Source organism: Zonotrichia albicollis, chromosome 24, assembly GCF_047830755.1.
Source record: "Zonotrichia albicollis isolate bZonAlb1 chromosome 24, bZonAlb1.hap1, whole genome shotgun sequence".
Taxonomy (NCBI): domain Eukaryota; kingdom Metazoa; phylum Chordata; class Aves; order Passeriformes; family Passerellidae; genus Zonotrichia; species Zonotrichia albicollis.
This window is the reverse complement of record NC_133842.1, coordinates 1,778,962-1,792,869: the sequence shown is the minus strand read 5'-3', so window position 1 is coordinate 1,792,869 and position 13,908 is coordinate 1,778,962. Positions and strand designations below refer to the sequence as shown.

The following is a 13,908-nucleotide window of genomic DNA, read 5'->3' as shown; positions in this document are numbered from 1 at the left end:
GGTTTTTACGTCAAAATTTGGATTTTTTACGTCAAAATTTGGATTTTTTACGTCAAAATTTGCATTTTTTACATCCAAAGTTTCACCTCAACCTCTTGCACAGGGAAAGGGAGAAAATGGGGAGAAAATGGGAAAAAAGGAAAAAAAAAACCGTGAAAATCGCAAAAAAATTTGGGGTTTTTACGTCAAAATTTGGATTTTTTAGGGCAAAATTTGCATTTTTTATGTCAAAATTTGCATTTGTTACATCAAAATTTCCACTTTGGCTTCCTGTGCGGGGGAGGGAGAAAATGGGGAGAAAATGGAAAAAACCCCGTGAAAATCACAAAAAAATTGGGGTTTTTACGCCAAAATTCGGATTTTTTACGTCAAAATTTGGATATTTTACATCAAATTATGGACTTTTTGCGTCAAAATTTCCACCTTGGCTTCCTGTGTGGGAAAAGGAGAAAATAGAAAAAAAAGGGAAACAAGGCAAAAAAACCCCGTGAAAATCGCAAAAAAATTGGGGTTTTTACGTCAAAATTTGGATTTTTTAGGCCAAAATTTGGATTTTTTACATCAAAATTTCCACCTCGGCCTCCTGTGCGGGAAAAGGTGAATACACAAAAAAAATGGAAAAAAAGGCAAAAACCCCCGTGAAAATCGCAAAAAATTTGGGGTTTTTACGTCAAAATTTGGATTTTTTACGTCAAAATTTGGATTTTTTATGCGAAAATTTGGATTTTTTATGTGAAAATTTCCACCTCGGCCTCCTGCAGGGGGGAGAGAGAAAACAGAAAAAAAATGGGAAAAAAGGCGAAAAACCCCGTGAAAATCGCAAAAAATTTGGGGTTTTTACACCAAAATTTGGATTTTTTACATCGAAATTCTGATTTTTTATGCGAAAATTTGGATTTTTTATGTGAAAATTTTCATCTCGGTCTCCTGTGAGAGAAAGGGAGAAAACAGAAAAAAAAGGCAAAAAACCCCGTCAAAATCGCAAAAAATTTGGGATTTTTATGTCAAAATTTGGATTTTTTATGCGAAAATTTGGATTTTTTATGCGAAAATTCAGTTTTTTTATGTGAAAATTTTCATCTCGGTCTCCTGCACAGGGAAGAGAGAAAGTAGAAAAAAAAAGGAAAAAAAGGCAAAAAACCCCGTGAAAATCGCAAAAAATTTGGGGTTTTTACGTCAAAATTTGGATTTTTTATCACGAAATTCGAATTACTTCACTTTGTTTTATTCCAAACCCACTAAACACTTTACCTGGGGACAGGTGAGATAAATAAAGTTACAAAAATAACAAGAATATTGCAAAAAAATTCCCACGAAAATCGCAAAAAATTTGGGGTTTTTACGTCAAAATTTGGATTTTTTACGCTAAAATTTGAATAAATTGGAATTATTTCACTGCAAATTTCTATGAAATTTCAGTCGACAACAGGTGAGAGACAGGTGGGATAAATAAAATTAGAAAAATAACAAAAATCCTGCAAAAAACCCCGTGAAAATCGCAAAAAATTTGGGGTTTTTATGCGAAAATTTGGATTTTTTATGTGAAAATTTTCATCTTGGTATCCTGTACAGGGAAATGGAGAAAATGGGGAGAAAATGGGAAAAAAGGCAAAAAACCCCGTGAAAATCATAAAAAATTCGGGGTTTTTACGTCAAAATGTGGATTTTTTATGTCAAAATTTGAAAATATTTTATTTATTTTCCTCAAAACCTGACAAAGACTTTACCTGAAGTGGGATTAAAAAAAATGGGAAAAAAAGAAAAAAATTCCCCCAAAAAGCTAAAAAAATTTGCAAAAAGTAGAAAAAAAATTTAAATATTTAGCACAAAATTTCAATTAATTTGGTTTATTTCACTCATTTTATTTATGGGCAGGAGAGATAAACAAAACCATAAAAATAATAAAAATATTGCAAAAAACCCTGTGAAAAGCGCAAAAATTTTGGATTTTTTATCATAAAATTTGAATAAATTTGAATAAATTCCAATAAATTTGAATAAATTTGAATAAATTTGAATAAATTTATTTTCGATGCAATTCCACCTCAAAGGGGGGGGGTGAGGAAATTATAAAGAAATAATAAAATATTGCAAAAAAAACCTAAAAAATTCCAGGAAAATTGCAAAAAATTTGGATTTTTTACCCTAAAAATTCAATATCTCAGACACCTCCCAGTATAAACCAGTACAAACCAGTATAAACCAGTATAAACCAGTAGGCACCAATGGTTTCCTATAATCGGGCGCCATCTTGGGCGGCCATCTTGTAAGCTCTAGCAGAGGCCGCCATTTTGAATAAATCCCTTCACCACAAACTATACCAGTACAAACCAATATAAACCAATATAACCGAATAAAAACCAGTATATAATAATATAAACAAACACAAACCAGTATAAACCAGTATAAACCAATATAAACCATTATAATCTGGTATGCACTAATGGTTTCCTAAAATCGGGCGCCATCTTGGGCAGCCATTTTGGGCGGCCATCTTGTAAACTCTCGCATAGGCCGCCATTTTGAATAAATAACTTAAACACACAATACCCCAGTATAAACCAGTATAAACCAATATAACCAAATAAAAACCAGTATAAACCAGTATATAATAATATAAACCAACACAAACCAGTATAAACCCATATAAACTAGTAAAAACCACTATGCACCAATGGTTTCCTATAATCGGGCGCCATCTTGGGCGGCCATTTTGGCGGCCATCTTGTAAACTCCAATGGGGGCGGCCATCTTGTAAACTCCAGCATAGGCCGCCATTTTGAATAAATCCCTTAAACACACAATATATCATTGTAAACCAGTATAAACCAGTATGCACTAATGGTTTCCTATAATCGGGCGCCATCTTGGGCGGCCATTTTGGGCGGCCATCTTGGAAACTCTCGCATAGGCCGCCATTTTGAATAAATCCCTTAAAGACACAATATACCACTGTAAACCAGTATAACCAATACAAACCAGTATAAACCAGTATAAACCAATGGCTAGTCACAGTGGCGCGCAATCTTGGGCAGCCATTTTGGGCGGCCATCTTGTAAACCCTAGCATAGGCCGCTATTTTGAATAAATCCCTTCGCCACAAACTATACCAGTACAAACCAATATAAACCAATATAACCAAATAAAAACCGGTATAAACCAGTATATAATAATATAAACCAACACAAACCAGTATAAACCAGTATGCACCAATGGTTTCCTAAAATCGGGCACCATCTTGGGCGGCCATTTTGGGCGGCCATCTTGGAAACCCCATTGGGGGTGGCCATTTTGGGCGGCCATCTTGTAAACTCCGACTGGGGGCGGCCATCTTGTAAACCCTAGCATAGGCCGCCATTTTGAATAAATCCCTTAACCACACAATATACCATTGTAAACCAGTACCAAACCAGTATAAACCGGTATGCACCAATGGTTTCCTATAATCGGGCGCCATCTTGGGTGGCCATTTTGGGCGGCCATCTTGTAAACTCTAGCATAGGCCGCCATTTTGAATAAATCCCTTAAACAAAATATAAACCAACACAAACCAGTATAAACCAGTATAAACCAGTATGCACCAATGGTTTCCTATAATCGGGCGCCATCTTGGGCGGCCATTTTGGGCGGCCATCTTGTAAACGCTAGCATAGGCCGCCATTTTGAATAAATAACTTAAACACACAATATCCCAGTATAAACCAGTATAAACCAATACAAACCATTATAAACCAATATAAACCAGTATAAACAGGCATAAGCCAGTATAAACAAATATAAACCAATATAAACTAGTATAAACCAGTATGCACCAATGGTTTCCTACATTCGGGCGCCATCTTGGGCGGCCATCTTGTAAATTCAAATATAGACCGCCATTTTGAATAAATCCTTTAAACACACAATATCCCAGTATAAACTAATATAAACCATTATAATCTGGTATGCACCAATGGTTTTCTATAATCGGGCGGCCATTTTGGGCGGCCATCTTGTAAACTCTAGCATAGGCCGCCATTTTGAATAAATCCCTTAAACACAAAATATACCAGTATAAACAAATAAATACCAGTATAAATCAGTATAAACCAGTATCCACCAATGGTTTCCTACACTTGGGCGCCATCTTGGGCGGCCATTTTGGGCGGCCATCTTGTAAACGCTAGCATAGGCCGCCATTTTGAATAAATCCCTTAACCACACAATATATCATTGTAAACCAGTATAAACCAGTATGCACCAATGGTTACCTATATTTAGGCGCCATCTTGGCCGGCCATCTTGTAAGCTCTAGCATAGGCCGCCATTTTGAATAAATTCCTTAAACATATGATACACCAGTATAAACCAGTATAAACCAGTATAAACCAGTATGCACCAATGGTTTCCTACACTCGGGCGCCATCTTGGGCAGCCATTTTGGGCGGCCATCTTGTAAACTCCAATGGGGGCGGCCATCTTGTAAACTTGAGCACAGGCCGCCATTTTGAATAAATCCCTTAACCACACAATATACCATTGTAAACCAGTACAAACCAGTACAAACCAGTACGAACCAGTAAAAACCAATATAAGCCACTATAAACCAATATAAACCAGTATAAACCGGTATGCACCAATGGTTTTCTATAATCAGGCGCCATCTTGGGCAGCCATTTTGGGCGGCCATCTTGGAAACCCCATTTTGGGCGGCCATCTTGTAAACTCTACCATAAGCCGCCATTTTGAATAAATCTCTTAAACACAATATAAGCCAGTATAAACCAGTATAAACCAGTCCAAACCAGTATAAATTGACCCTTACGTGCTTGGCTTGCTCGGCGATCTCGGCCGGGCTCCTCTCCCACAGCCAGGGGGGCTCGGGGGGGCCGGGGGGGCCCTCGGGGGGGCCCTCGGAGGGGGGGGGGAGGGGCGGGGGCGGGGCCTCGGGGGGGACCCCGGGGGGGGGAGGGGCTGCCGGGGGAACCCCCCGAGGAGGAGGAGGGGGAGACGGGGCTGGAGCCGGTCATCCTGCCCGAGGGCACCTGGGGAGAAAAAATGGGAATTTTGGGGTGAGATTTGGAAATTTTGGGAAAATCAGGGAAAATTTGGGAATTTTGGGTGAAAATTTGGGATTTTTAGGGGAAAATTTGGGATTTTTAGGGGAAAATTTGGAATTTTTAGGGCATTTTTAAGGGGTTTTGGGGCCATTTTGGGGTATTTTTAGAGGGTTTGGAAAGGAAAACTACAGATTTGTGGGAAGATTTAGGAATTTTGGGAAAATTAAAAAATTTGGGGAAAAATTGGGATTTTTGGGTGAAAATTTGGGGATTTTAGGAGAAAATTTGGGATTTTAAGGTGAAAATTTGGGATTTTTAGGAGAAAAAAGTGGAATTTTTAGGGAGGAAATTTAGGATTTTGGGAAGTAAAATGGGAATTTTGGGAAAATTCAGAATTTTATCAGAAAATTTGGGATTTTTGGGAAAAAATTGGGATTTTTGGGAAGATTTTTGGGGGATTTTGGGGGGTTTGGGGACCCTGGGGCTGGAGTTTGGTCATCCTGCCCGAGGGCACCTGGGGAAAAAAATGGGAAATTTGGGGTGAAATTGGGAAATTTTGGGAAAATCAGGGAAAATTTGGGATTTTTAGGAGAAAATTTGGGGAATTTAGGAGAAAATTTGGGATTTTTAGGAGAAAATTCGGGATTTTTAGGGCATTTTTAAGGGGTTTTGAGGCCATTTTGGGGGTATTTTCAGAGGATTTAGAGAAAATTGGGATTTTTAGGAAAACTAAAAAATCTGGGGAAAAATTGGGGATTTTTGGGTGAAAATTTGGGATTTTTAGGAGAAAATTTGGGATTTTTAGAAGAAAATTTGGGGATTTTGGGTGAAAATTTAGGATGTTTAGGGGAATAAAGTGGAATTTTTAGGGAGGAAATTTAGGATTTTGGGAAGTAAAATGGGAATTTTGGGAAAATTCAGAGTTTTAGCAGAAAATTTGGGATTTTTGGGAAAAAAATTGGGATTTTTGGGAGATTTTTGGGGGATTTTGGGAGGTTTGGGGACCCTGGGGCTGGAGTTTGGTCATCCTGCCCGAGGGCACCTGGGGAAAAATACAGGAAATTTGGGGTGAAATCGGGAAATTTTGGGAATTTTGGGTGAAAATTTGGGATTTTTACGAGAAAATTTGGGATTTTTAGGGCATTTTTAAGGGGTTTTGGGGCCATTTTGGGGGTATTTTCAGTGGGATTGGAGAGATTTTGGGAATGAAGATTAGAGATTTATGCAAAAATTTGGGAATTTTGGGAAAATTAAAAAATTTGGGATTTTTGGGTGAAAATTTGGATGATTTAGGGGAAAAAATTGGAATTTTTAGGGGATCTTTAGGGAGAAAATTCAGGATTTTGGAAGGGGAATTTTGGAGAGAAAAATGGGAATTTTGGGAAAATTCAGAATTTTAGCAGAACATTTGGGATTTTTGGGTGAAAATTTGGGGGATTTAGGTGAAAATTTGGGATTTTTAGAGGGAAAAATTGGAATTTTTAGGGGGATTTTAGGGAGGAAATTCAGGATTTTGGATCCTAGAGGAGATTTTGGGGAGAAAAACGGGAACTTTGGGAAAATTCAGAATTTTAACAGAAAATTTGGGATTTTTGGGGAAAAATTCGGGGGATTTAGGGGAAAAAATTGGAATTTTTAGGAGAAAAAATTGGAATTTTTAGGGGGTTTTTGGGGAGAAAATTTAGGATTTTGGGAAGTAAAATGGGAATTTTGGGAAAATTCAGAATTTTAGCAGAAAATTTGGGATTGTGGGGGAATAAATTGGGATTTTTGGGAGATTTTTGGGGGATTTTGGGGGTTTGGGGACCCTGGGGCTCACCCTGCCCGAGGGCACCTGGGGAAAAAAATGGGAAATTTGGGGTGAAATTGGGAAATTTTGAGAAAATCGGAGAAAATTTGGGGATTTTGGGAGAAAATTTGGGATTTTTAGGAGAAAATTTGGGATTTTTAGGGGAAAAAATTGGATTTTTTAGGGGGTTTTTAGGGAGGAAATTCAGGATTTTGGATCCTAGAGAAGATTTTGGAGAGAAAAATGAGAATTTTGGGTGAAAATTTGGGATTTTTGGGGAAAAATTGGGATTTTTAAGGGGTTTTTTAAGGAGTTTTAAGGAAGAAATGAGAAATTTTGGAGAAGATTTTGGGGGGAAATTTGGGGAATTTTTAGGAGAAAATTTGGGGATTTTGGGGTGAAAATTTGAGATTTTGGGTGAAAATTTGGGATTTTTAGGAGAAAATTTGGGGGTTTGGGGTGAAAATTTGGGATTTTTAGGTGAAAATTTGGGATTTTTAGGGCATTTTTAAGGGGTTTTGGGGCTATTTTGGGGTATTTTTAGAGGGTTTGGAAAGGAAAATTACAGATTTGTGGGAAAATTTGGGAATTTTGGGAATATTAGAAAATTTGGGGAAAATTTGGGATTTTTAGGGCATTTTTAAGACGTTTTGGGGCCATTTTGGGGGTATTTTCAGAGGATTTGGAGAAAATTGGGAATTTTGGGAAAATTAGAAAATTTGGGGAAAAATTGGGGATTTTTGGGTGAAAATTTGGGATTTTTAGGAGAAAATTTGGGATTTTTAGGAGAAAATTTGGGGATTTTGGGTGAAAATTTAGGATTTTTAGGGGAAAAAAGTGGAATTTTTAGGGAGGAAATTTAGGATTTTGGGAAGTAAAATGGGAATTTTGGGAAAATTCAGAATTTTAGCAGAAAATTTGGGATTTTTGGGAAAAAAAAATTGGGATTTTTTGGGAGATTTTGAAGGAATTTTGGGGACCCTGGGGCTGGAGTTTGGTCATCCTGCCCGAGGGCACCTGGGGAAAAAAAACGGGAAATTTGGGGTGAAATCGGGAAATTTTGGGAAAATCAGTGAAAATTTGGGATTTTTAGGGGAAAATTTGGGGATTTTGGGTGAAAATTTGGGATTTTTAGGAGAAAATTTGGGATTTTGGGTGAAAATTTGGGATTTTTAGGGCATTTTTAAGGGGTTTTGGGGCCATTTTGGGGGTTTGGAAAGGAAAATTCCAGATTTGTGGGAAGATTTGGGAATTTTGGGAAAATTAGATAATTTGGGCAAAAATTGGGATTTTTTGGTGAAAATTTGGGGGATTTAGGGGAAAAAATTTGAATTTGTAAGGAGATTTTGGGGAGAAAAATGGAAATTTTGGGAAAATTCAGAATTTTAGCAGAAAATTTGGGATTTTTGGGAAAAAATTTGAGATTTTTGGGTGAAAATTTGGAGGATTTAGGGAAAAAAAAATGAGATTTTTAAGGGGTTTTTGGGGGATTTTAGGGAGGAAATTTAGGATTTTGGAAGGGGAATTTTGGATCCTAGAGGAGATTTTGGGGAGAAAAATGGGAATTTTGGGAAAATTCAGAATTTTAGCAGAAAATTTGGGATTTTTGGGTAAAAATTCGGGGGATTTAGGGGAAAAAATTGGAATTTTTAGGAGAAAAAATTGGAATTTTTAGGGGTATTTTAGGTAGGAAATTCAGGATTTTAGAAGGGGAATTCTGGATCCTAGAGGAAATTTTGGGGAGAAAAAATGGGAATTTTGGGAAAATTCAGAATTTTAGCAGAAAATTTGGGATTTTTGAGGAAAAATTTGGGGAATTTGGGTGAAAATTTGGGATTTTTAGGGCATTTTTAGGGGTTTTGGAGCCATTTTGGGGTATTTTTAGAGGGTTTGGAAAGGAAAATTCCAGATTTGTGGGAAGATTTGGGAATTTTGGGAAAATTAGAAAATTTGGGATTTTTGGGTGAAAATTTGGGGGATTTTTAGGGGAAAAAATTGGAATTTTTAGGGGAAAAAATTGGAATTTTTAGGGGGATTTTAGAGAGAAAAACGGGAATTTTGGGAAAACTCAGAATTTTAGCAGAAAATTTGAAGTTTTTTTGAAAAATTAGAAAATTTGGGGAAAAATTTGGGATTTTTGGGTGAAAATTTGGGATTTTTAGGAGAAAATTTGGGGATTTTGGGTGAAAATTTGGGATTTTTAGGAGAAAATTTGGGATTTCAACGAGAAAATTTGGGAATTTTTGGAGAAAATTTGGGATTTTTACGAGAAAATTTGGGGATTTTGCACGAAAAATTGGGATTTTAAGGAGAAAACTTGGGGATTTTGATTGAAAATTTGGGGGGTTTAGGAGAATATTTGGGATTTTTGGGTGAAAATTTGGAATTTTTGGGTGAAAGTTTGGGATTTTTAAGAGAAAATTTGGGATTTTTAGAGGAAATTTGGGATTTTTAAGAGAAAATTTGGGATTTTTAAAAGAAAATTTGGGGATTTTGGGTGAAAATTTGGGATTTTTAGCAGAAAATTTGGGATTTTTAGGGCATTTTTAGGGGTTTTGGGGCCATTTTGGGGTATTTTTAGAGGGTTTGGAAAGGAAAATTCCAGATTTGTGGGAAGATTTGGGAATTTTGGGAAAATTAGAAAATTTGGGGAAAAATTTGGGATTTTTGGGTGAAAATTTGGGGGATTTAGGGGAAAATTTGGGATTTTTAGGGCAAAAATTGGAATTTTTAGGGGGTTTTTAGGGAGGAAATTCAGGATTTTGGATCCTAGAGGAGATTTTGAGGAGAAAAACGGGAATTTTGGGAAAATTCAGAATTTTAGCAGAAAATTTGGGGTTTTTGGGAAAAAATTGGGATTTTTTGGGAGATTTTGAAGGAATTTTAGGGGGAAAATGGGAATTTTGGGAAAATTCAGAATTTTAACAGAAAATTTGGGATTTTGGGGGAAAAAATTGGGATTTTTGGGAGATTTTTGGGGGATTTTGGGAGGTTTGGGGACCCTGGGGCTGGAGTTTGGTCATCCTGCCCGAGGGCACCTGGGGAAAAAAATGGGAAATTTGGGGTGAAATTGGGAAATTTTGGGAAAATCGGAGAAAATTTGGGGGTTTGGGGTGAAAATTTGGGATTTTTAGGAGAAAATTTGGGATTTTTAGGGCATTTTTAAGGGGTTTTGGGGCCATTTTGGGGGTTTGGAAAGGAAAATTCCAGATTTGTGGGAAGATTTGGGAATTTTGGGAAAATCAGCAAAAATTTGGGGATTTTGGGTGAAAATTTGGGATTTTTGGGTGAAAATTTGGGGGATTTAGGGGAAAAAATTGGAATTTTTAGGGGATCTTTAGGGAGAAAATTCAGGATTTTGGAAGAGGAATTTTGGAGAGAAAAATGGGAATTTTGGGAAAATTCAGAATTTTAGCAGAACATTTGGGAATTTTGGGTGAAAATTCGGGGGATTTAAGGGGAAAATTGGGATTTTTAGGTGAAAATTAGGGATTTTTAGGGGGTTTTTGGGGAGAAAATTTAGGATTTTGGGAAGTAAAATGGGAATTTTGGGAAAATTCAGAATTTTAGCAGAAAATTTGGGATTGTGGGGAAATAAATTGGGATTTTTGGGAGATTTTTGGGGGATTTTGGGAGGTTTGGGGACCCTGGGGCTGGAGTTTGGTCATCCTGCCCGAGGGCACCTGGGGAGAAAAAATGGGAAATTTGGGGTGAAATTGGGAAATTTTGGGAAACTCGGAGAAAATTTGGGATTTTTAGGAGAAAATTTGGGATTTTTAGGAGAAAATTTGGGATTTTTAGGGCATTTTTAAGGGGTTTTGGGGCCATTTTGGGGGTTTGGAAAGGAAAATTCCAGATTTGTGGGAAGATTTGGGAATTTTGGGAAAATTAGAAAATTTGGGAAAAATTTGGGATTTTTAGGTGAAAATTTGGGATTTTTGGAGAAAATTTGGGATTTTTAGGGAGAAAAATTTGGATTTTTAAGGAGATTTTGGGGAGAAAAATGGGAATTTTGGGAAAATTCAGAATTTTAGCAGAAAATTTGGGATTTCTTGGAAAATTAGAAAATTTGGGGAAAGATTTGGGATTTTTGGGTGAAAATTTGGGGATTTTTACGAGAAAATTTGGGATTTTTAGGGGAAAAAATTGGAATTTTTAGGGGGTTTTTAGGGAGGAAATTTAGGATTTAGGATCCTAGAGGAGATTTTGGGGAGAAAAATGGGAATTTTGGGAAAATTCAGAATTTTAGCAGAAAATTTGGGATTTTTGGGGAAAAATTGGGATTTTTAGGAGAAAATTTGGGATTTGGGGTGAAAATTTGGGATTTTTAGGAGAAAATTTGGGATTTTTAGGAGAAAATTTGGGGATTTTGGGTGGAAATTTGGGATTTTTAGGAAAAAATTTGGAATTTTTAGGAGAAAATTTGGGATTTTTAGGAGAAAATTTGGGATTTTTAGGAGAAAATTTGGGATTTTTAGGAGAAAATTTGGGGATTTTGGGTGAAAATTTGGGATTTTTATGAGAAAATTTGGGGATTTTGGGTGAAAATTTGGGATTTTTAGGAAAAAATTAGAAAATTTGGGGAAAAAATTTGGGATTTTTGGGTGAAAATTTGGGGGATTTTTAGGAGAAAATTTTGGGAATTTTGGGTGAAAATTTGGGATTTTTAGGTGAAAATTTGGGATTTTTAGGAGAAAATTTGAGGATTTTGGGTGAAAAATTGGGATTTTTAGGGCATTTTTAAGGGGTTTTGGGGCCATTTTGGGGGTATTTTCAGAGGATTTGGACAAAATTTGGAAGGGAAGATTTGGGAATTTTGGGAAAATTAGAAAATTTGGGAAAAAATTTGGGATTTTTAGAAGAAAATTTGGGGATTTTGGGTGAAAATTTAGGATTTTTAGGGGAAAAAAGTGGAATTTTTAGGGAGGAAATTTAGGATTTTGGGAAGTAAAATGGGAATTTTGGGGAAATTCAGAATTTTAGCAGAAAATTTGGGATTTTTGGGAAAAAATTGGGATTTTTGGGAAGATTTTTGGGAGATTTTGAAGGAATTTTGGGGACCCTGGGGCTGGAGTTTGGTCATCCTGCCCGAGGGCACCTGGGGAGAAATGGGAAATTTGGGGTGAAATTGGGAAATTTTGGGAAAATCGGAGAAAATTTGGGGATTTTGGGTGAAAATTTGGGATTTTTAGGAGAAAATTTGGGGATTTTGGGTGAAAATTTGGGGATTTTAGGAAAAAATTTGGGATTTTTAGGAGAAAATTTGGGGATTTTGGGTGAAAATTTGGGATTTTTAGGGGGAAAAAATGGAATTTTTAGGGAGGAAATTTAGGATTTTGCGAAGTAAAATGGGAATTTTGGGAAAATTCAGAATTTTAGCAAAAAATCTGGGATTTTTGGAAAAAAAATTTGGATTTTTTGGGAGATTTTGAAGGAATTTTGGGGTGAAATCGGGAAATTTTGGGAAAATCAGCAAAAATTTGGGGATTTTGGGTGAAAATTTGGGATTTTTAGGAGAAAATTTGGGATTTTCAGTGGAAAAAAGTGGAATTTTTAGGGAGGAAATTTAGGGTTTTGGGAAGTAAAATGGGAATTTTGGGAAAATTCAGAGTTTTAGCAGAAAATTTGGGATTTTTGGGGAAAAATTGGGATTTTTTGGGAGATTTTGAAGGAATTTGGGAGGTTTGGGGACCCTGGGGATCATCCTGCCCGAGGGCACCTGGGGAAAAAATGGGAAATTTGGGGTGAAATCGGGAGATTTTGGGAATTTTGGGTGAAAATTTGGGATTTTTGGGTGAAAATTTGGGATTTTTGGGTGAAAATTTGGGATTTTTACGGCATTTTTTAGGGGTTTTGGGGCCATTTTGGGGGTATTTTCAGAGGATTTGGAGAAAATTTGGAAGGGAAGATTATGGAATTTTGGGAAAATTAGAAAATTTGGGAAAAATTTGGGATTTTTGGGTGAAAATTTGGAATTTTAAGGAGAAAATTTGGGGATTTTGCACGAAAAATTGGGATTTTAAGGAGAAAATTTGGGAATTTTGGGAGAAAATTTGGGGATTTTGGGTGAAAGTTTGGGATTTTTAGGAGATAATTTGAGATTTTTTAGGAGAAATTTTGGGGATTTTGGGTGAAAATTTGGGATTTTAGGAGAAAATTTTGAATTTTGGGTGAAAATTTGGGATTTTTAGGAGAAAATTTGGGATTTTTAGGAGAAAATTTGGGATTTTTTAGGCAAAAAATTGGGATTTTTAGGAGAAAATTTGGGGATTTTTTAGCAGAAAATTTGGGATTTTTAATTAAAATTTGGGATTTTTAAGAGAAAATTTGGGGATTTTTGGGAGAAAATTTGGGATTTTGGGTAAAAATTTGGGGGTTTTAGGAGAAAATTTGGGGATTTTTGGGAGAAAATTTGGGATTTTTAGGGGAAAAAATTGGAATTTTTAGGGGGTTTTTAGGGAGGAAATTCAGGATTTTGGATCCTAGAGTAGATTTTGGGGAGAAAAATGGGAATTTTGGGAAAATTCAGAATTTTAGCAGAAAATTTGGGATTTTTGGGAAAAAAATGGAAATTTTGGGAGATTTTTGGGGGATTTTGGGAGGTTTGGGGACCCTGGGGCTGGAGTTTGGTCATCCTGCCCGAGGGCACCTGGGGAAAAATGGGAAATTTGGGGTGAAATTGGGAAATTTTGGGAAAATCAGAGAAAATTTGGGGATTTTGGGTGAAAATTTGGAATTTTGGGTGAAAATTTGGGATTTTTAGGAGAAAATTTGGGAATTTTAGGAGAAAATTTGGGGATTTTGGGTGAAAATTTGGGATTTTGGGCTGAAAATTTGGGATTTTTAGGGCATTTTTAAGGGGTTTTGGGGCCATTTTGGGGTATTTTCAGTGGGATTGGAGAAAATTGGGAATTTTGGGAAAATTAGAAAATTTGGGGAAAAATTGGGGATTTTTGGGTGAAAATTTGGGGATTTTGGGTGAAAATTTGGGGATTTTGGGTGAAAATTTGGGATTTTTAGGAGAAAATTTGGGATTTTGGGTGAAAATTTGGGGGATTTAGGGGGAAAAATTGGAATTTT

The 13,908-nt window shown here is 36.3% G+C and overlaps 1 protein-coding gene across 1 annotated transcript in view; it reads right to left on the bottom strand.

Annotated features, from left to right (window-relative positions):
• The window catches only part of SRCAP (Snf2 related CREBBP activator protein), a 149,385-nt gene that overhangs the window by 112,586 nt on the left and 22,891 nt on the right, over positions 1 to 13,908 (bottom strand). The window contains 2 exon segments of the mRNA XM_074558047.1: positions 4,805 to 4,966; positions 4,968 to 5,024. Coding sequence (XP_074414148.1) covers positions 4,805 to 4,966; positions 4,968 to 5,024 — 219 coding nt within the window.